Raw genomic sequence first — 23410 nt, forward strand, 5'->3', positions numbered from 1 at the left:
CTCTCAGGGAGGAGTGATAGGGAATGGCAAAGGACACACTGACAAAGGAGATTAATCAGAACTGGCTTTGACAAGCACTGTGGCAATGGGACAATTAAAACAGACTTTCAAGGGGGGAAAAAAGAACGAACTGGGGGGGAGGGTAGAGAATAGTGCAACAATGAATGAATGAAAACCCAAAATCTCTGTAAATGTTCAGTAAAATTAATAAAATTTAATTAAAAAAGTAAGGCCTCAGGAATTGATGAAATATCAATTTATTTGTTTGAATTAACAGACGCAGCCTTGGATGTGCTCACCAGTCTATCTATGTCAGGAAATTTGAGGAGAGTTGTCTGACAGTAGATAGGCAACTGCCAAAAGTTCAAGCAGAATTTAGAAGAGCTGTGGCACCAGGGATATAATTGCTGATGTCAGATGGATCCTGACTGAGAGTTAAGAATACCAGAAGAATGTCTATTTGTGCTTTATTTACTATGCAGAGGAATTTGATTGTGTAAATAATAACAAATTATGGCTAACACTGAGAAGAATGTGAATCCCAGAACATTTAATTATACTCATGCGAAACCTATAGCTAGACCAGGAGGTGGTTGTGTGAACAGAGCAAGGGAACACTACATGGTTCAAAATTAAGAAGGGAGTTCTTCAGGATTGTATTCTCTCTCCATACCTATTCAATCTGTATGCTGAGCAAATTATTCGAGAGGTGGACTCTGTGGAGGAATGTGGTATCTGGATTGGAGGGAAAGTCATCAATAAGTTGCATTATGCAGATGACACAACCTTGCTTGCTAAAAGTGAGGAGGACTTGAAGCACCTATTGCACAAGATTAAGGAATACAGTCTTCAATATGGATTGCATCTCAATGTCAAGAAAACAAAGATTCTTACCACTGGACTGATAGGCAACATCATGATGGATGGAGAAAAGACTGAAACTGTCAACAACTTCACCAACTTGGATCATCAGTTAACACCTTTGGTTCCAGCAGTCAGGAAATCAGGAGATGTATTGCACTGGGAAAGTCTGCAGTTAGGGACATCTCTAAGTAATTGAGGAGTAACGATGTCACTTTGAGGATTAAGGTATGTATATCTCACTCAGGCCATGGTCTTTCTGATCACTTGTTATGTATCTGAGAGCTGGACAAAGAATAAGGATGACAGAAGAAGAATTGATGCCTTGAGCTGTGGTGTTGGAGATGAGTGTGAACATCCTATGGACTGCCATAAGAACAAAGAAATTTGTCAAATAAAGCTTTTTCATTTATATATTTTAGACTTTAATGAAAGTTTATAAAGAACTTGGATTTCCATTCATTCATTGTTGCACATTTTCCTTCCTGTCCCCCTTACCCCCCAGTTCACTTTTTTCTTTGGAAAAAATCTTTCATTGTTAATACAGTCTCCCCTCACCCCCCACCAACAACTTTACTATGCAACTCTTATTCTGGACTCTTGTAATGCCAATAATACCTAATCATATATTCCTTTTATTAACTTCTCTCCCTCATCTCTTTCAATGCTGTGCATATTATTTGTCCCCTCTTTTCTGTTTATCCCAAGCTCCTTATCAGTCCTGTTCTACAACAGTGGCATTATGCAGTATTTGTCTTTTTGTGACTGAGATATTTCACTCAGCATAATATCCTCCATGGTCACCCATTTTGTATAATATTTCATTAGTTCTTTGATTTTCAGTGCTGTATAATATTCCATCATGTGAATACACTAGAGCTTCTCTATCCATTCGTTTGCTGATGGGCATTTAGGTTGTTTCCAACTCTTTGCTATTGTGCACAAAGCGGCAATAAACATGGGTGTGCATATATCTGCTTGGGTGACTGTTATGGTTTATTTAGGGTATATTCCCAGTAGAGGAATTGCTGGGTTAAATGGTATTTCTATTTCCAACTTTTTGAGAAAGTGCCATATTGCTTTCCATAGTGGTTGCACCATTTTACACTCCTACCAACAGTGAATAAAGGTTCCATTTTCTCCACAACCTCACCAACATTTGTTGTTTGCTGTTCTGTTAAATTTTGGTATTCTTTCTGGGGTGAGATGGTATCTCATAGCTGTTTTCTTTGCATCTCTCTTAGAGTTAGGGATTTTTAACATTTCTTCCTGGGTCTGGTCGCCATCTGAATGTCTTTGGTGAAGTGTCTGTTCATATCCTGTGCTCATTTTGCAATTGGGTTGTTTACCTTCATCTTGTTGTGGAGCTCAAGTATTCTATAAATTCTAGATATAAGTCCCTTGTAGATTGTGTTTCTAGTGATTTGTCTATTTGATCAGTTATCCATTCTGTTGGAGACCAGTTGTTGCTATTATCATTATGGTCCTCTTTACTTCAACTAAGTCAGTTGTATTGTTTCTCTTTTCATCTCTTATTTTTGTTATTTGATTTTGTCAGATATTTTCAGTCTAGCAAGCATGTTACTAATCTTTTCAAAGAACAAACTTTTGTATTTTTAATTTTTTACATTCTGCTTCACTTCTCTGTGCACTGCTCTTTATATTTCTTCTAGTAGCTTTAGATTTAGTTTTCTCTTCTTCTAGTTCCTCAAGTTGTAGTTATTTATTTGAAAATTATTTTTTAAAATGTAAACCTCTATTGTTATAGAATTTCCTCAGGCCTGCCTTAACTCTATCCCATCAGTTTTGGTTTGATGTACTTTTATTTCACTCTAGGTATTTTTTTAAAATCACTCTTGATTTCTTCTTTGACCTTTTTGCTTCGGTTGGAACATGCATGTGAGTCGTTAATGGCATGTTCCACAATCAGTACATAGTCTAGCTTTTACAGCTGATACTGAGCTTTTCCAATGATTCTTCTCACAAATGTAGTCAATCTGATTCCTGTGAAGGCCAGCCGATGAGGTCTATGTGTTTTTAACAAAAGGTATTTGTAATGAATAATTCATTGATTGTACAAAATTCGATCATTCTATCTCCAGCCTCATTTCTGTCACCAATCCCATATTTTCTGACTGCTGATCTGATCCTTCTTTGTTCCCAACTTTGTTTCCCAGTCACCAGTTATTATTAATGAATCTTAGTTGCACGTTTGATTGATTTCAGACTGCAAAAGCTAGTAGAAATCTTCTACTTCCTCCTCTTTGGCTCTGGTTGTTGGTGCATATATTTGAATGATTAAAATCTTTCTTGTATGTGTATGGATATCTGTCACTCACTACATTTTATTTCAGGATGGATCTAGAAATGGTCTTTTTGACTATGAATGTGACTCTATTTTTCCTCACCTTTTCATTTCTAGTGCAGTAGATTATATGATTGTCTGATTCAGACAAGCGTATACATAATATAAACTATAAAGTAAGCAGCTCAATGCAAGTCCCTTCCCCAATACAGCAACCTAGTAGATAAATGTACTCTCGATTGTTGTTGTTGTTGTGTACCGTCAAGTCAGCAACCAATCTATAACTGACCCTCCAGCAAATATTTAGAGGCAGTTAATCACATGAGAGGAAACTGTGCATCCTTCTCCTGTGGAGTAGCTGGTGGATTCAAACCCTGTGCCTTCAGGATTGCAGCACAGCTTCTTACCACTGGGCACCAGAGCTGCCTTGTACCCCTAATGTTTGCTGTTGTTATGTGCCATCAAGTCGCTTGCAACTCATAGCAACCCTGTGTACAACAGCTCTGAACCCTGCTCTATCCTGAGCCATCTGTTTGTCTCTGACACACCTACCTCCCCTTATCCCAGTCATCCAAGGTCTTCCCTGTCTTTTTCTGTCCCTTTACCCTCCCAAACATGATGTTCAAAGACCGGTCCCTCCTTGCAAGATGACCAAAATATGTTAGACAAAGCTTCAAAATCCTTGCTTCCAGGGAGCTCTGGTGCAAAGAAGCTGCACTGCAATCCCGAAGGCTCACAGTTTAAATCCACCAGATACTCTGCTGGAGAAGGAGGGGCAGTCTTTTCCTGTGTCAGTCAGATCCAATTCTACAGTATGTGAAAATTAAATAAATTAATTAATTTTTTAAAAAAGTCCTTGCTTCCAAAGAGCAGCCTGGTTTCTCCCTTCCCAGGACAAACTTGTTTGTTCTAGCAGTCAATGGTATATGCAATGCTTTTTTCCAGCACCACAACTCAAAGGCATTCATTCTTTGTCTATCATCCTTAGTCATTGTCTAATTCTCTGACATAGTTACATAGCAAGTAATTGTGAAGACCATGGCCTGGATCAGGTGCACCTTCGTTTCTAGACTGACATCATTGTTCTTCAGTACGCTGGAGAGGTTCTTTTTTCCCCCCCTCAGATACAGTACAAATTTTACTCATCAAATATAACTTTCACTCATCAGAAATAGTACAAATTTTACTCATTAATACAACTTCTACTCATCAGATACAGCACAAATTTTACTCATTAAATATAAATTCTACTCATCAGATACAGCACAAATTTTACTCATTAAATACAACTTCAGGCGAGCTCTGGTGGCCTAGTGGCAAGAAGCTGCACTGCAATCCCAGAGGTGAGTGGTTAAAATCCACCAGATGCTCTGCTGGAGAAGGAGGGACAATCTCCTCCTGTACCAGTCAGATCTGATTTGACAGTATACACACACAAAATAATAAAATAAAAAAATACAACTTCTACTCATCAGATACATCTGGAGAGGTTCTTGACAGCAAATTTTCCAATACAATTAATCTTTTGATTTCCTGGCTGCTGGTACCAAGAGTGATGTCTGTAAAGCCAAGCAAGCTGAAGCTCTTAACAATCTCAATCTCTTCACCATTAACATGATGCTGTCAGTTGGCCCAGTAATGAGAATACCCTTAATAGCAAACCATAAAAACCATCAAACAAGCAGATATTAAGCAGGCTCTGGCCATGCCTAGTGGCTTTTCCCAGAAAGGATGGTTCAGACCTTGGTCAAACCTACTGCCTATTGGGCTGCTCCCAGTAAAGAGGGCACACAGGTGGCCTCAGCTGCCCTTGATGCAGCCCATCTGAACTGAAAAACAAATTCAAGCTTCAAAGTGCAATACTCAAGGATACCATAGGCAAACCCCTGAATGATCCAGGAAACGTCATAAGAAGATGAAATGAATACACGGAGTCATTGTAGCTAAGAGGAATTGGATAATATGGAATCATTTCCGGAACTAGCTTATGATCACAAACCAGTGGTGATGAAGGAAGAAGCCCAAGCTGCACTGAAGGAGTTGGTAAAAAATATGGCCCCAGGATTTGATGGAATAACAATTGACATGTTTCCACAAATGAATGCAGCCCTACATATGCTCAACCAGGCTTTGCCAAGAGATTTGTAAGACAGCTACTTGGCCAACAGCCTGGAAGAAGTCTGTGTTTGTTCCCATCCCCTCCCCCAAAAAAGATATCTAACAAAATGTGGAAATCACAAAAAAATGTCATTAATACCACATGCAAACAAAATCTTACTGAAGATTAAGTGGCTACAACAGTATATTAACAGAGAATTTCCAGAGATTCAGGCTGGATTTAGAAGCACCAAGGATGTTGGGCCATAACATCAGGGATATCATGGCTGATGCCAGATGGCGCTTAGCTGAAAACAGAGAGTACTCATAGATGTCTACTTGTGTTTTATCAGCCGTGCAAAGTAATTTAACTGTGGATCAAAACCACTTGTGACTACTTGTTGAGAATAATGAGAATCCCAGAACACTTGATTGTGTTCATGTGAAACCTATACTTGGACTAAGAAGCTGTTTAGTGGACAGAACAAGGGAGCATGGTATAGTTTAAAACCAACAAACGTGTGCATCAGGGCTGTATCCTTTCTCCATACCTCTTCAATCTCTATGACAAGAAAATAATTTGAGAAGTTGGACTTCATAAAGAAGAATATGGCATCAGGATTAGAGGAAGACTCATCAACAGCCTACATTATGTGGATGGCACAACCTTGCTTGTTGAAAGTGAGGAGGAATTGAAACACTTGCTGCAGAATATCAAGGACTACAGTCTTCAGTATGGATTACATCTCAACATCATGAAAACAAACAAAAAAATCCTCATCATTGGATCAATGGGGAACATCATGATAGATGGGGAAAAGATAGAAATTGTCAGTGATTTCATCTTACTTGGGTCCAGGATCAACAACCCAGCTGTCAGGAAATCAAAAAGCATGTTGCACTGAGAAAGTCTGCCGTCAGGGACCTCTCCAAAGTGCTGAAGAGCAGACATACTGGTTTTAAACTAAGCTGCACCTGATCCAAGCCATGGTTTTCAATTACTTCCTATATCTGAGAGTTGGACAGTGAATAAAGAGGACAGAAGAATCCAAGCCTTTGAGTTGTGGGCTGTTGCAGAGTACTAAATATTTCTTGGACTGCCAAGAGAACTACTATGCCTTAGAGACAGTGCAGCCAGGATGCTTTTTAGAGGGAAGAAGAGCTAACTTTTGTCGTGCATACTTTGGGCACATCACTAAGGTGGTTTCAGTCTTTAAGTGGACATCACACTAGAAAATGTAGAGGGTTGGCGAAGAGCCTCAACGAGATGGCTTGACACAGGGACCTTTGACAGTGAGGTCAAGTGTGGTAGAGAAGATGAGGATGGGACAGTACAGGACAAGGCTCGGCTATGTTGTTCATAGGGTCTCCATGAGTGGTAGTCTGCTCGATGGCACCTCACAACAAGATCAAGCGGGGGACGTCTTGCTCTAGGTACAAGGTGTTATACCTCCGGGTCCTCCCGCCCCGTAGTGCCTGCGCATGCGCCCGCTGCTTGGCCGGCACGTCACGTGCCCGCCGGGCGAGGCGGGGGGCGGGGCGTCACGGTAGTGGGGGCGGGGCATGGCGTGCGCGGCGCTGGGCAGCTGGCATAAACGGAGGAGCCGCGGCCGGAGGAAAAAGCCTGGTGAGGGGCCAGGGGTCGGGGCGGGTACTGGAAGGGGAGGGGCTGGAGCTCTGGAGCTGTTGGGAGGCGGCAGGGGTACGGGGGCGCGCCGTGGCGGACCTCCGGGACCTCGGGGAGGGGAGTGCGAGGGTGGGGCCTACGCTGGGTGCTGGCGGTTGAGGGAGCGGGGAGCCGAGAGACCGCAGCAGCGGAGGGCGAGCAGGGTCCGAGTGCCTCCCCAGCCCTGTCCCCGCTGTCCGCTGCCCCTTCTGGGCCTCCAGACCCCCGGGCAGCAGAGTTGGGAGCAGGGTGCCGGTTACCCCCTCTCCTGGCCCAGGGTGCGTGAATTCCCCCCGCCCCTCCCTCCGTCGCTATGCATCCTTCTCCCGAGGCCCCCTTCCGTTGGTCCGTCTGTCTCCGGACCTCCCTTCCGTCAGAGTCTCTGTCTGCCCGTACGGGCTTCCTCCTATTGGACTCGGGTCGACCCCTCCACCCCGTTCCGTCTGGCAAACTAAGCCCAGCCCCCAAGCTTCCCACTGGTCTGTTTTTCTGTCCCTCGGCCCCTGATGCCCTTTGTTTGAGTCGCGACACCCCTACTTCTCTCCCTCTCTGGACTTCCATACCCTCTGTTCCTCTCTGGGGACCCCCCCCCCCAGTCCTACCTGTGTCTAGATGGAACCGTCAGGTGGATCCTTCCTGTTTCCAGCCCGCCCACTCCTCACCCGCCCACCATTTCTCAGATCCCCTCCCTCTTCTGGGTCCCAGGATACTGCGCCAGGTCCCTGTACTGGGCCTCAGACTTGGGGTCACCTACTCAAACTCTCATCCAGCAGCCTTCCCAGACCTCCTCTTGTCTTGATTGTCAGCTATTCCCCTGTCCCCAAATTCTCAGAGCCCGGGACTCCTCATTTTTCACTCTCCCTACTGCTCCTTCCTCAGTAGGACTGCCTGTCTGTAGTCTCTAATGAACTTCCTTTTTCCCCCCCTCTTCCACCAGCCACTCTGATTGGTCCCCTCCCAAGCTTCTAGGGACAGCTGAGGATTGGGGACCAGCAAGCACCTGGAGGGCACCAGAAGAAGCCCTGTCACCTGCCTTGCCTCATCCTGACCCAGCCCAGCTGCCCTGGGCCTCCAGCTGCATCCGTGGAGGAGGAGGAGGTGGTGGAGGAGAGTGGCACCATGGGCCTGGGCCGTGTCTGCCATACCCGGGGGATGAAGACGCAGCTGCCATGGACAGGCCGTGCCCGTCGCAGCCCCTGAGTCAGGCTCGCTCTCAGTTGCCAGCATCTGCCTCAGAGTCCTCTGAGCTGGGCCGGGTTAGGATGGGGGTGGAGAGTTGCGTGCCCAGTCCTCTGCTGCCCTCGTGTCACTGTCCAGGAGCACCTGAGGAGGCGTCTGCAGGCAGTGGGAGTCCCAGTGCCACAGCCACCTTTACCACCACCAGCCCTGTGAAGGAGGGCTCGACTCGGCAGGGTGGTGGGGAGCTGCGTCCACTTCAGAGTGAGGGTGCGGCGGCACTGGTCACCAAGGGCTGTGAGCGACTGGAAGCGCAGGGTGCCCGGCCCGAAGTCCCCAAGCGGAAGTTGGCAGAGGACGGCGAGGATGCTGAGGATGCCCTGGAACCCAGCAAACGGCCCTGGGACAGGCAGGTGCACCAAGAGGCCCAGGAAGAGGGGGATGGGGCCAGCGGCAGTGACAGTGGCAGTGGCGAGGCGAGTGCTGGACTGAGAGAGGAGGAAGGGCCCATCCCGCCTGAGCGCCTGGCCCTGGACTACATCGTGCCCTGCTTGCGGTACTATGGCATCTGTGTCAAGGACCACTTCCTAGGGGATGCGATGTGTGGGCGCGTGCTGGCCGAGGTGGAAGCTCTGAACCGAGGTGGGCACCTGTGCGACGGACAGCTTGTGAGCCAGCGGGCCATTTCGCCAAAAAGCATCCGTGGGGACCAGATTACCTGGGTGGAAGGCCATGAGCCAGGCTGCGAGAACATTGGTGCCCTCATGGCACAAGTGGATGAGGTGATCCGGCACTGCGCCGGGCGGCTGGGTAGCTACTTCATCAATGGGCGCACCAAGGTGAGCCTCTGGAGGGGCTGCGGAGAGCCACGTGGGTGTGCTAGACACCGCTGTGCATGAGAGGTTTGGGATGGAGACTTCCGGGGTCACACAGGTTTGAGAAGCCCTTGGAAGGGACAGTAGGGGTAACTTGTGGGCTCTCTCCCCTGTGGGGATTCTCAGAGTCTATGTGTCTTCCTCCCAGCGGGCTTCAGTTTCCCCATCTTTAAACTGGGGCTTTGATCCAGAGCCCAAGTGGTTCTGGACATTGATGAGATCCCCTTGAAGAACCTGGTGAGAGTTATGGACGTTCAGAGTCCACCTGTGCACAGGCTTTCGTAGGATTCGTGGGCCCTAGAGTCAGAAGTCAGTAGTCAGCCATATGCTTCTGTCCCTGTCCTTTTGTCCCCTTCCCTTCCTCCCTTTGTGTGTCCCCCTGTCTGGCTCTACGTTGCCCATTCCTCTTCCACTTGGGCCTGAGCCCCAAAAGGGGGTAAGTGGTAGGGCTGTAGCTGCCTGAGTTAAGTGCTGGGCTGAGGGAGGAGCTGCTGCCCACCTGCCTGGCCCTGGGCTGCCTGAAGCCCTGCTTGGGACACTGTGGCCTCTGTCAAGGACACGTTTCTGTTTGTGGCCCTGGCAGCCATGTGCTTGCTGACGTGGAGGTCCTGTCCCCAACTCTTCTGCCTTTCCTTCCCAAATCTGCCTACCTTTTCCGCCCTGTTTATCATTTGGTTCTTAACCTTTCTGGTCTCAGATGCCCATGTCCTCATCCTTCCTGCCTTTTGTGTCTGTTCCTTTGACCCTCTGCCCCTGTGTAGCTCTTCTTGGCTCTTCTTTCTTTTCGTTTAGACCAGTGAATCTTAATCTCTGTTTTTGAACCCGGGTCCTTTGAGAATCTGCCAAAAGCCACAGACTTTTTCTTAAGAAAAAAAAAAAATTCTTGTTCGATTGAAGTTTGCAGGCAATAGCCAAGCCCTCACGGGCTCCAGCTGGGATCAGGAGACCCGTATAAGACACAGTGGTCTGTGGGCCTTCCGTCTTGCTGATGTGACCATTCTCTTTATGTGGAGGGGTGTGAGGGACCTGGCCTGTGTCCAGAGCTTGGTGGTGCTGGGAAGGCCCTGCAGGCAGGCCCACTGCACTTCCAGCGATGCCCGGCCTATATACCACGTTCCTCCTGCTTGGACCCCATCTTGGGTTCTGCCTCTACTCAGCTTCACTCTTGGGCTGGAGCTGGCTCTGGGACCAGGGCTCCCCTGGGGCCAAGGCCTGCTTCCTCCCCACCCCAGCTGGAACTTGTCCTACTTCCCTCTCCCTCCCGTTATATGATAGCTGCAGAACCTGCCCCTCCCTGGGCTTAGTTCCTGGGCAGGAGAGATCAGAGGGAGTGTCTCTGGCCAGCCAGTGCTCAGCATCTTCACCTTGGGGTCGCAGGCCCTTGGTTTGCTCATCTACAGAGTGACAGCAGGGGTAAGCCCCCAGCGAGTCCATAGAGTGTGAGGAAGGAGGCTCAGGAGGGCAGATGAAGTATGTCTCCTCTCCTTTGATGTTCTCACCTGCGATGTTAGGATGGAGGGTGCTGCAACATCTTAGCCTTTGGTGACACTGTCCTGGGGAGCCAAGAACTGATCACTGCAGTACTAAGGAATTGAGGGGAGGAGCCAGCCCAGGTCACTGAAACTCTTGACTGTCCTATGAGACAGTAAGGTGACTCCTACTGCTTTAGAGAGGTAAGAACAGGCCAGGCAGCACCAAGGTATTGAGGGGAGAAGCCCCTGCAGTCACTAGAGTTCTCTGACGGTCCCCTGTCCTATGAGACAACAGCTCCAGGCTGCCCTGCCTTCAAAAGGCAACATCTGGATTCACACCTCAGCCTCTCGGTGGTGGGAGCATGGGTCACTGGTTTGTGACAAGGACCAGCAGCAGCCTGCCTTGTGGTGGTCCTGAGTCCTGCTTTTCCCCAGAGCCCCTGTACATAAGAGAGAGGTGATTAGCATCAAGTAGCATAAAGGACTACCAGAGGGGACCCCAGGAATGGCCAGGCTAACCTAGTTTGCCTTTCCAAGAGCACCTTGGATGGAGGAGGGGCCTGCTCAGTCCTGGCTTTTGACTGGGGAGTTGTGTATATGTGTATGTTTGGGTGGAACTGTGATCAGACCTCCCCTTTTACACTTTTTTTGTGTGATTTGGGTGACATTTCATAGCCTTTTAACTCTTTCATCTCCTGGTTATGATGCTGCCACTCCCCTTGCCTTAGGCTAGGAACCATGCCAACACTACCTTTCAGCCCTCAGTTGTCCTTGTCCTGATGCCCCAGAGGGCTGAGACTTTCCCTTGTCTGGAGCAGGAAGTAGGTGTTTTCTTGGGGCCTGAGGTTGTTCTCCCTCCCCCCAGTATGTGAGGGAGTCGGGCAGGTTCTTGTTTCTGAGCCCAGCCTTCATGGCTGTGTCCATGTCCCTTGTGGGTGTTCCAGCCTGTATGGTGGTGTGAGGGTAACAGGGGTGGGCCTTGGCCCCCGGAATCCAGCAGAGAGCTGTCAGCCCACAGTCCTTCCAGGCCCTGGGGAGACATTCTCAGGTACTCCCCCAGGTCTGCCTGTCTGAGCAGGGCTTGGTAAACAAGTCCTCGCTGATTGCACAGTGGGGAGAACGCATTGAGAAATCAGGGTTCCTTCAGTGGGAACACTCCAAGAAGGCAAAGGGTGACCTTTGATCCAAGACCTGAAAAACAAGGAGGACTGGGGAAAACTGTTCCAGACAAAAGGACCAGCAGGTGCAAAGGCCTACTCCAGGGACAGTGGCGAGGCTGGTGCAGCTGGAACAGAGTAAGATGGGATTGCTGGTGCCAGTCTCTGGACCTGGATTGCCTATAGTCAGAATTTGCATTTTTCTGTGTTTGCATTTGGGGAGCTAGCGGTGGGACTCTGGCTGGCATGTAGGGTGCAGTGTGGCAGGGCTAAGTTGGCAACAGGGAAGGCAGTGTGACCATCCCATCCACATGCAGAGCCAAGTATGATTGCAGCTTGGAATCCCGCCGGGAAGACATGGCATCCCAGTGAGTGACTCACTGATTCCAGGTCTCCTCCCCCTCCCAGTCTATGCTCCCATCTGTGAAAAGTGAGCAGTGCAAAGAAGGCCCCCTGAGGGAGGGGTATGGGGCAGGGGGACCCTGCGTACTGGCAGATCTGAGATCCAGGAGCCTCACTGCCCTAGGATTGGGCCTCAGAGCAGGTGCCAGACAGGAGTAGGTGACAGGTAGAAGGCAGAGCAGTGCGGCTGGAACCCTGGTAATAGTGGCCTGCAAGGAGGTCTGGGGCAAGCTGGGTGGGGGTTGAGTCAACCTTGGCAAGCCTCCTGCTTTGGCAGCAAACACATCGGTTTGATTGTGGTTGTTCTTGGGCTGTTTTACTGGGCCAGGTCTTAAAGCTCAGATGTAGTTGGTATTGGGTGGGTAGGCAGCAGCCAGCAGAGTCCATCCTGAGCCTTTATACTGTCCCTCTTGCTTGCAGGCACCACTCACCCCCACCCCAGCCCCTCAGTGGCTTTATGTGGTGGGCAGAGTGGGGCTTGTCTTTAAAACACAAATGTCATCTCAGTCTTTTCGGCCCTCCCAGACATCTTATCCCAGACATTTGGCCTTCTCAGACACTGAACAGGCTTGTTCAGTTTACACAGCATGAGAAGTAGCTAGCTGCCAGATCTTTGTGTGGATAAGCAACTTTGAGACTGGAAAGTAAAGTCACCTTGCTGAAGCCACACAGCTCAGGCAGCTGGGAGTTTGTGGGAATGACCAGTGCCCTGTTGCCCACCACAGCCACCTCTCTGTCAGTGTCAAGGAAATGGACCTGCAGGGGCCGGGGTGTGGCACCTGTCAGGAGGGGAAACGAACCAAGGACCAGCATGAGTCAAACAGAGCTGCCCCCTGCTAGGGGCCCCCAACCCCACTTAGGGGTTAATGCCACTGCTGTAAACAGAGGAGGTGTTTGTTAGCCTCATTTTACAACACAGCAGAGGCCTACCCTGCGGATGAGCCTGCACAGGGTCACTGGATGTCAGCCTGTCCAGGGATTTCCCATTCACTTGCTGCTTGGAGGGAGAAAGACAAATCTCCTGTGTGACTTAACAGCTTCTGAAATCCTCTTGGACCATCAGCTTTAAGTTTGTCCATGGCACAAAATTAACACAGACACGTATGTATGAGGCAAATCAATCATTGATTTACCACAGATTCCTTGTGGTCAAAGGCAGCAGTTTTAATTCTGACATAGTCGGATGTTGGAATTATTGGTTGGTGGTAGGGCCTTAACATCAAAACCCCTTTTTTCCCCTTGAGGTGGATTTTTAAGAACTCTAGGTGGTTCCACTCTGTAGCCAAGAGCAAGACTCCTGGCCTTAGGGCTTTGTAGCCCTCCTGCTGAACATGTGAGACATTTGTTTTTACTCCACTGAAATGCTTAGCTCCAGTAACCCCCACCTCCCTCCCATCTCTGCCAGGCCATGGTGGCGTGTTACCCAGGCAATGGGCTGGGGTACGTGAGGCACGTTGACAATCCCCACGGCGACGGGCGTTGCATCACCTGTATCTATTACCTGAATCAGAACTGGGACGTCAAGGTAGGGCACAGAGCTGCGTATCGCATCTCCACCCCTTTCACCACTCGCAAGGGGAGTCTGGGTTCTCTCGCTCTCCTCTCAACGCACAGAGGGTGGTGCCATCTGCTGGCCCTTCCTGTGTTATGGCACCTCCTTCCCCGTGACTAGAGTTCACTCCCCCACCTTCAGGAAATGGTGCCGTCCACCCGGCTCCACCGGCCCTTGTCATGAACACTTCCCCCATTTCCTGTCTTCTTTAGTAGCTTCCTGCTTATCTCCATGGTGATGCAGACTCTGGGTTGTCATTCATTTTAAGAGCCACAGCCTGGGTGTTGGGAGGGAGTGATGCCTGCCCCCTGGTGGGCTCCTCCGGGCAGTGCAAGGCCAGGGCCTTCTGCAAGATCGGCGACCTGCCTCATCGTCTGGCCTGCCCCCAGGTGCATGGCGGCCTGCTGCAGATCTTCCCCGAGGGCCGGCCAGTGGTAGCCAACATTGAGCCACTCTTTGACCGGCTCCTGGTTTTCTGGTCTGACCGGCGGAATCCCCACCAGGTGAAGCCAGCCTATGCCACCAGGTAGGACTTTAATGTCAGGGTTTATGTTCCCCTGAGCCAGCACTGTTTTGTCAGCACCGTTCCTCACACCTCTACAAAAATAGGGAGTGAAGAGGGGCTGAGAGGGAACCTGGGTGGGAATGTGGGCTGTCTTGGCATTGTGGATATGGAGGCAGTAATGGTAGAAAAGTGACTTTAGCTGCCCCCACCCCCGGGGTTTTCTTTGGCCCCCAGGTACGCTATCACCGTCTGGTATTTTGATGCCAAGGAGCGGGCCGCAGCCAAAGACAAATATCAGCTAGGTATCTACTCCCAAACACCACCCTTTCCCCCTTGGCCTTTCTGCTCCACTCATTCCCCACCAGACCTCACTGTCTTCTCTGTCTTAATAAGTAAGTCTTCCTCTCATTTTCCTTCTCCTCTGACTCTATTTGTTAGTCTACTCTCCTGGTACCCCATTTCATCTGGTCCTCTGGTACCTTTCCCAGATTTTCCTTGGCCTTTAGCCTCTCCCCTGACCTCTATATCTCTTGCCCTTTTTCCCACCATCAGAACAGAGGGGTGTCCAAGTGCCACGTCACAGCCGGCCACTCCCGTGTAATGACTACCCTCGGAGCCGCATGGAGGGACAGCGTACCCCGACTTCAGGACAGCCTGGGGACCCCTGCTAGGCTGGCAGCTCACCAGTCTCCAGTGCCTGCTCCTGCCTGGCCACCATTGCTGCTTCCACCTTTGCCTCTATCCTGCCTGGTGTGGTGGGCTCTGCCCATCACTGAGGACCAAGGAGGGATCTCTGCGGCCCGTACTGGTGGTCGGATTTGAGGCTGGGACCTGGGTAGGGGCCATTTTTAGGGCTCAGGGGTAGGCCTGTGTCCTGCCCTTTCTACTTGAGCCCCTGCCTGCTGTGGAGAGCCGGAAGTGGGCACTCCTACCAGAATGCTGGACTCGAGGGTTGGGTGAGTCATGGCCTCTTGCTGGCAAAGGTTTGTGTGGGGTGTTTGCCCAAGCCCCTCACTCCTCCAGCCTGGAATGTGAAGTGACTCCCCAGCCCCCTTGGTCACAGCACCTTTTTGGCTGGGCGACACTGCCTGGCAGGGGAAGAGGTGCCTGCAGGAGCATGAGTATGGAAATTCAGCAAAGAAATAAAGTTTACCTCAGAGCTGCACACACCTTGTTTAGTGTTTCCCCTCACCCTCTTTGTAAGGAGTGCCTCAAATCTGCAGTTCAGGACCTTTATTGACCATGGGGACCGAGGAAGCCTGGGGGTTGATGAGCTGAGGTGGCTGGGGTTTTCTTTTACCGGGCCACAACGCGGAGCTGGAAGGCAGGGGGCACGTTGCCCAGCCCAGTGCACTGAGGGGTTAGGTCGATGTCTGCGGGGCTCCCTGTAGGGAGGAGACAGAACCGCTGGAGTATGGCGGTAAAGAAGAGGAAGATCTCGCTTCGGGCCAGGCTGGCACCCAGGCACATCCGCTTTCCTGAGAACATAGGGATGCACTGTGAGCACCTCACACACTTAAAGGCTGGACCAGACCGGCCCTCTTCCTCCCCAGTATGGACCTGGGGCAAAAGGCATGAAGGCATCGTTGCTTTTGAATTCGCCCTTGTCGTCCAGGAAGTTGCTGGGGTTGAAACTGTCCGGGTCCTTGAATTGAGTGGGATCGCGGTGCGCTGACGCAAGCAGAGGGATCACGAAGGTGCCCTAGTGGGAGGTTGATACTGAGTCAGCAAGTAGCCCAGCACGTGTGCCCCCCCCCCCTTCACTTTAGTGCCTGCGGCGTGTGAACAAGGTTGTGGTTTGCTCTGGCGTGGGTCTGTGGACCCAGCTTCCTTTTTCCTCCAGCCCCCCAGGGCCAAGGGCATCAATCAACGTAGTTCAAGTGGTTGCCCCTGGCTGCCTTTCTGATTGATGAGGGTTCGCATCCCCGCCCTCGCGCTGCCTCCCGGGGCTCTGTGGGCACCTTGGGCAGGAAGTGGCCGCGCAGGTGGGTGTCGCGGGTGAGGGCGCGCGGCAGCCCCAGTGGCAGCACGCTGATGAAACGCTGGATCTCGTGAAGCACCGCGTTGGTGTAGGGCAGGTGTGCGCGGTCGGCCTGAACCGGGGGGCGGGCTCGACCCACCACCTCATCCAGCTCCGCCTGCAACTTCGCTGGAGCCGGTGGAGGCCATGAGCCCCGCGCCTCAGGCTTCCCACCACCCTCGAGCCCCAGCCCTTCATCCCGCGCCACCCAAGCTCTCAGACCTGCCACCTCCGGGTACTTGAGCAGAATGAGAATCCCATAGCGCAGAGTGGTGCTTGTAGTCTCCGTTCCTCCGAAGAAAAGGTTGTGTGTGGTCATCACCAGGGTCTCCTCCTGAAAATGACCCTCTGCGTCCTGCGGTTCCTGCGGTGAAAGGAGACGGGTGCTGCGAGAGGCCCACACACCTATGGAAGGGCGGAGAGGAGAGTGCTTGGGGTACGCAGGGGCCCACACCTTATCAATCTGGTCAAGGAAGCAGTCGATAAAATCTCGGGGCTCCCCGGGCTGGCGTGTCTGTCTGTGCCGCTGGATCTGCTCAGAGATGAAGACCCGCAGCTCTGCAAAGTTTCGGAAGATTCGATGGTGCGGGCCCGGGAGCCAGTCCAGGAAAGAAGGGAAAATATTGTACATCTGGGGAGAAAGGATTTCAGTAGGACCTTTGAGAAGGTCGCTCAGCCTCTGTTTTCCTCTAAAGACTTGACTATTTCAGGTTCTAGAAATATCCATTCTGAGATTGCTGCCTCAATGATGCAAAGGTCTGTACTCTGGCACAAAACACGGGAGCTCTGTCACAGACGAGATCCTTCTCACCTCGCCCCATCTGGAACTCATGATGCGGAAGTTGTCATTGAAGAGATCCAGGAGCCTCAGGAACTCCGGGTCCCCGTAGCCGTAGCGACTCCCAAAGACCACCGAACAGATAACATTGGACACAGCATTGTCCAGTAGCCGCCTCGGGTCGAAAGGGACTCCTGAGGATGAGGACAGGATGGGGTTACAAAGCTGTAGCTCTGTCCTCAGCTCTGGATGTGGTGACTTTTCTTCCACTATCCACTGGCCATTCCCCCACCAGCCCCCTCCTCTTTCCCAGTTGGGACGCACCAACGGTGGCTTGAAATTCACCAAGTAGACAAGCTGCTTCCTCCAGGACACGCTCTTCGATGGTCCGCTTTCCTAGCCCGAACTCCTTCAGGGCTCCAAGTGCAAAATTGCGCAGGGTCAGCCAGCGCGCACCATTAGAAAAGACGATGCCTGCGTTGTAGAGAAGAGGGCTGGGCTTGCCAGTTGGCCACGCCCGTCCGTAGCCACACCCTTTCCCAGGACTCCAATTTGTGGATCCTCTTGGCAACTTTTCCCTCTCCTCCTTAACTGACCTCTTGGTTGTCTCTTTTTCCTCCTTGGCCCCTCCTTCTGCCCTCTCCATACCTCCCTATCCTCATTTTGTACGCACCTGCTTAAGCCTCCTCCTCTTTTTTGCCAGAGTTGGCTACAGTTCCCCAACAAGCTTCAGCCTGTCCAACCCTGCCCACAGTCCATGAGCTCTCGCTTCTCAGGCCTCACCGTTTCCGCGTGTGAAGCGTTCGAAGACAGCCATGGCCCCGCGGCCCGAGAAGGTGTCCGCCTGCAGCACTAATGCGTCCCGCAGCGCCGTGTAGCCGCACAGCACCACCGCAGGGCGTGGGCCTAACCGCACGGTGAACACCGGGCCCCAGCGGCCAGAGAGCTGCAGGAAGCTGGAGTTCAGCCGGTCGGGTTCTGGGCTCCTGCCCTCCCTCCACGAACCCAGAGGTGCACCCAAGCCCTTCAAACCTAGGAGGCCTGGGCCTGTTCCCCATTCCTCAGTCCAGGAGTTTAGGCCCCCAAGTCCAGGTCCAAGCCTCCTCCATCCTCAGAACTAGGCATCTAGGTTTCCAAACTTTCAGCCTGCTTTTCTCTAGACCAGGAATTCGACCTCGTTGTGCTGTCTTTATGATTCCTGGTGGCATCGTGTGTAACGTGTGAGGATGCTAAGGTGGCTGTTCAAATCCACCAGCAGCTCCGTGGGAAAAAGATGGGCATTCGCATCCGTAAAGATTTACAGCCCCAGAAACGTGATGGAGGGTTGCTATGAGTGGAATCAACTTGGTTACTGTGGGAGGTGGGTAAGTGTTCTCTTCAGGAGCCCTGATGGTGCAGGGGTTAAAGGACTCTGCTGCTAACCAAAGGGTTGGTGGTTCAAATCCAACAGCTGCTTCTGTAAAGATTTACAGCCTTGCAAACCCTATGGGGTGTTTTACTCTGTCCTACAAAGTAGCCATGATTTTTACTTTACTGGAAGGCAGTGAGTTTGGGTTTTTGATTTGACCTCTTTCCCCAAAAACCTGCCTTGGGTTCCTCTTTCAGGTTCCAAGAGTTCCAGCACCCCTACTTGATCCGGGAGCCCAGCCTGGGAGATTTTACTTTGTGGACTCAGTCTCCTTTTCTCTCAGGACCTCCCTCCCCGGCCCCTGCACTCAGGAGTTAGAGCCCCTCACCCTTCCTCAGGACCCACGGAGTCGGGGCCCTTAGCCCAGAAACTTGGACTTCCAGTCCTCTGCCCTACAAACTCAGAAGTCTGTTTTTGCCCGCGCTGTGGGTTACCTCCATCAGTGCACAGTCCAGGCGCTGAGAGCGCAGCTGCAGCAAGTTCCCCAGCAGCGGGAGCGGCGCGGGCCCGGGAGGCAGGGCACCTCGCCTCTTAGCGCCCCGCGCGCCCTGCCTGCGCCTCACCAGCGCCATCACCAGGAGCAACAGCAGCAGCAGGGCTACCAGGCCTGCGTTCATCCTGCCCACGGTCCTCGATGAGGACTATGTGCCTTCATCTTTATTTTTATTCACAGGGGTCTTGGGTGGAGCAGGGGCGGGAGTAAATGTGGGAGGGGTGGGCGTCTGTAGGAGCTTATTCCACGGATTCCCCAACTTCAGGTCTCCACCTCCACCCGCTAGTCCTTGGATTTGACTCCCCAAGGCTTCCCCCCCCCCAACCTTTTTGTACCTGCCTCAGCCTGCACTGTTGAAACTTCCACACACCAGCAATTTTCGTGTTAATACACCTGGCCAACAGGTGCACCTTCCTGAGTCATCTTGGAGACCTTTCTGTCACACCTGAGTCGTGCTATGACCTCTGAATATTATGCCCTGTTCCTTTGAAAATTAATTAATCTCTTGTGTAATTAAGTATTGCTCTAAATAGACCCCTAAAAGGACTCTCAGGCTTTTCCGTGCTCTGTGCCCATGATTATGAGAAACACACATCTGAGCCCCTGTTACCCCCATGATCGTGGTTCCTGGCACCCTGTGGGCTATCTGTCTGTGGACACTCAAGTTCTCTTAGCTACCTGGCCTGGCACTTCAGTGCCTATCCTATGGTTCTTCCCTTGTATTAATCACCTCTATGTCCCCTTTCTTATTTATGCCCTCACCTGAGTTGCTGGCATCTTTATTTCCAAGTCTCTGTTACAGTCAACACCAGCACAATTAAGTGTTCTGAAATCCCCATTCTTTTCAATGCTAGTCTTAACTCATTAGGATCCACACAATCAAATGCCTTTGCATAGTCAATAAAGCACAAATAGACATTCCTCTGATATCTTTTGCTTTTTAGCCAGAGTCTGTCTGATATTAGCAATGATAGCCCTTATGCCATGGGCTCTCCTAAATCTAACTTGAATGTCTGGCAATTCTCTATGTACTATTTTAACCATTTTTGGATGATCTTCATCAATGTTTTGATTGCATGAGATATTAATGATACTGTTTGATAATTTCCACATTCTCTTAGATCATTTGTCTTGGAAATGGGATTTCTTCCAGTCAGCTGGCCCAGCAACTGTTCTCCAAATTTATTGGCATAGAGGGGTGAGCATGTTCAGGGCTGCATCTATCATCTGAAACATTTAAATTAGTATCCCATCAATTCCTGGGGCCTTATTATTTGCCAATGCCTTCATGATAGATGGAGAAAAGATTGAAATTGTCAACTACTTTATCTTACTTGGATACACAATCAATACACTTGGCTTCAGTAGCCAGAAGATCAGGAGATGTATTGCACTGGAAAAGTCTATAGTCAAGGATCTCTCCAAATTGAGGATGTCAGAATCATCTGGTTCAGGCCATGGTCTGTTCAAAACTTGTGTGCACCTGAAAGCTGGACCATGACTAAGGTTGGCAGATGAGGAATTGATACCTTTGAATTGTGGTGCTGGAGAATAGTGCTGAAGATCCCATGGACTGCCAAAAGAAACAGATATGTCTTGGAGAAGGTGCAGCCAGAGTGTTCCTTGGAGACAAAAATAAAGCTTCATCTCATATACTTTGGGTATGTTGCTAGTAGAGTCTATTCCTTGGAAAGAGACATTATGCATGGGAAGGTGGAGAGACAGTTAAGGAGAGGAAGAATCTTAACTCAGTGGATTGATACAGTGACTGCAGCAATGGGCTCAAGTGTGTCAGAGACTGTGAGTGTGGCACAGGTAGGACAGGGCTTATACCTGTTGTTCATAGGATTGCTATGACTCAATGGCACTTAACAACATCACAATCAACACCCTTGGTATCAGTAGTCAAGAAACCCAAAGACATGTTGAATTGGAAACATCTGCTGTCAAGGACCTTCCAAAGTGCTCAAGAGTAATGACATCAGTTTAAAGACTAAAGTGCATCTGATCTAAGCCATGACATTTTCAGTTCATATACAACTTCATCTGAAAGTTGGAGTATAATTACAGTCTAGAACAAGGTATACATTACAGGCAAAGGGAGGGGGAAGAGGGAAGAAAATGTGCAACAGTGAAAAAAAGAAAACTGCAATACCAAAAAAGGAAAGTTGAACAATGAATAAGGATGGCAGAAGGAGAATCAATGCCTTTGAGTTGTGGTGTTGGAGAAGAGTACTGAATGTCCCGTTGTCTGCAAAAAAATCAAACAGGTAAGTCTTGGAGGAAGAGCAACCAGAGTGCTCCTTAAAGGCAGGGACAGTGAAGCTGCCTTGTAGGCTTTGGCACAGTGCAGGAGGGGCCAAGTCTTAGAAAAAGACATTATGCTAAGGAAGGTGGAGCGTCAGAGAAAGGGAGGAAGACCCTCAAGAGGACTGACACAGTGAGTAACAATGGGTGAGAGCCCAACCGAGATGAGGATGGTGTAGGGTAGGGCAGAATTCAGATCTGTTATTCATAGGTCGTTATGTGTTGTAGTCGACTCAATGGCACCTGATAACCACAACAAACCACACCAAACAAAAAACCCCAGCTCACTGCCCTCTCCTAGCTACCCTCCACCAGATTCCCAAGGCTGTAAATCTCTATGGAATGAAGCTACTCACCTTTCTCTGGTGTAGTCACATTACTGGCCTTCTGGTTGGCAGCCTGATACGTCACACAATATGCCCTTCAGAGTCCTTCTTTACTGGCCAGGTGACCCAAATGCCCTGTGCCCATGCGACTGCTCCTTCAGGCCTCCAAGCCTCCCTAGAGAGCACTCCATTTTTACCAGTCCATGACAAAGTTACCCCTTATTTCCCGGGCCCCTTAGGCATGGCTAGAGGAGACACTCCCAGCTGTAAAGGACCAGGATGAGGGAGAGAGGCTGAGTTGAGTAGTAAGTACGGATTGCTCAGTACTGTGGCCCAAATTGGGTTTTCCAAGGCTGTAAATCCCACGGGAGGATATTGCCCATCTTTCTCTCCCAGAGCTGCTGGTGGATTAAAATAGAGAAGTGCCACCTTGAGTTAGTAGTGCAACTCCCAATAAACGATGCCAACTGAGTTCCCTTTATATTTCTTAGGCCCATATCACTCAAATATCACTGCCCAACTGGTAGCATTATGATAGATGGTGAAGATATTGAGACTGTTAACAGATTTAGTTTGCTTGGCTCCACAATCAACACTCTTGGTACCAGCAGCCAGGAAATCAAGAGATTAATTGCACTGGGAAAATTGGCTGTTAGGGATCTCTCCAGAGTAGTGAAGAGCAACGACATCAGTCTGGAGATTAAGGTGCACCTAATCTAGGCCATAGTCTTCACAATTGCTTGCTATTCATCAGAGAACTGGACAATGACCATAGGGGATAGAAAGAGAATTGATGCCTTTGAGCTGGAGCAGAGTGTCGAATATACCATGGACTTCTAGGAGTACAAGCAGATTCATCCTAGAGAGGGTGAAGCCAGGATGCTCCTTGGAGGCAAGGATTCTTACGTTTTGTCTGACATATATGGTTATGTTGCAAGGAGGGACCAGTTCTTGCTTTGGAAGGGTGGAGGAAGGGAGAAAGAGAGGGAGACCATCGATTAAATAGATTGATTCAGTGACTGGAGTAATGAGGGTAGGTGTGTCAGAGACAGTGAGATTGGCACAGTATAGAGCAGGTTTCAGGGCTGTTGTACATTGGGTCACTATGAGTTGCAAGCAACTCAATGGTACATAACAACAACATATAAAAATTATTTCAATAGACTATAAATACAGTACTTAGTTAAAGTAAGTGATTATGTCTATCATTAAGTATACTTGATTATTGCTTTTATATAGCAAATCAGCAACATATTTCCTCTGCCTATCCTGCCTTGTCTGATCCTGCCTGGCAGGACGGGGGCCTGAGGAAGAGACACGGTTGACCTTGCCCCAGGAATGCTTCTTACTTTCTAGTCTATATTTGTTTCCTCTTCCAATGTCTTCCTTCTTCTCAGTTTCTGGGTCTGCCTGTCCATTTCCATCATCTCTCTGTTTTACTCTCCCTCTGTTTGAGTCCTTCTCTGCTTTTTTGTTCTCCTCTCGATCCCTTTGCTGTTTCTTTCTGTGTATCCTGCCCTTAGCCTATTTCTTTTTCAGCACTCCTGCCTCTCTTTCAACATCTGCATCTCTCCCTTCCTCTCTCCTCATCTCTGTCCTGCTTTCCAAGTCTGTCTCACTTAGTCTGATAGCCTCTCTATGCCTCTCCCATGGCTCTCCTTAACTGCAAGACCAGGAACTTAGTGAAGAGATTTTTTTTTGAACCCTGCTCTGAGGTGTTGGCCCCACAGATAGTGAGGGCATGGCAGGACAGCCTAGACGTTCCCTCTGCAACACAATAGTCAGCTCTCTGATGGGTCCTCTTTGATAGGGTCTCCAATTTTCTCTTCAACTCTGAGTTCTTTCCACTTCATTTTGCTCTGTGGGGTACTCTCTTGGTCCCTCTTCCATGGCAGGGGAATTGTCTACCTTGTTCACTTCTGTTTCCCCAATGCCTACAGCCGTTTTACATATGGTACATAAAACAGTTTGATGGAGTTGATTCTAACTCATGGCAACCCTATGTATGCC

General features: G+C 49.8%; 2 protein-coding genes across 2 annotated transcripts; one reads left to right on the forward strand and one right to left on the reverse strand.

The window, feature by feature from the left end:
- The first annotated feature begins 8098 nt into the window (after positions 1–8098).
- Positions 8099–14739, forward strand: EGLN2 (egl-9 family hypoxia-inducible factor 2). Its single transcript, XM_006900950.1, has 5 exons — positions 8099–8944; positions 13417–13536; positions 13953–14089; positions 14303–14370; positions 14615–14739. Exons 1-5 carry the CDS (start codon positions 8099–8101, stop codon positions 14737–14739), a joined length of 1296 nt encoding a protein of 431 aa, XP_006901012.1.
- A 625-nt stretch (positions 14740–15364) lies between these two features.
- Positions 15365–18891, reverse strand: LOC102848646 (cytochrome P450 2F2-like). The gene is made up of 9 exons (XM_006900951.1): positions 18709–18891; positions 17650–17812; positions 17191–17340; positions 16900–17060; positions 16543–16719; positions 16311–16452; positions 16030–16217; positions 15629–15770; positions 15365–15546 (listed from the first exon to the last, which is right to left on the reverse strand). The coding sequence occupies exons 1-9, from the start codon at positions 18889–18891 to the stop codon at positions 15365–15367; spliced, it is 1488 nt and encodes a 495-aa protein (XP_006901013.1).
- Positions 18892–23410: the final 4519 nt, after the last annotated feature.

The sequence above is a fragment of the Elephantulus edwardii genome, unplaced genomic scaffold (genome assembly GCF_000299155.1).
Source record: "Elephantulus edwardii isolate Elephantulus edwardi_28Jun2011 unplaced genomic scaffold, EleEdw1.0 scaffold00302, whole genome shotgun sequence".
Classification (NCBI taxonomy): Eukaryota; Metazoa; Chordata; class Mammalia; order Macroscelidea; family Macroscelididae; genus Elephantulus; species Elephantulus edwardii.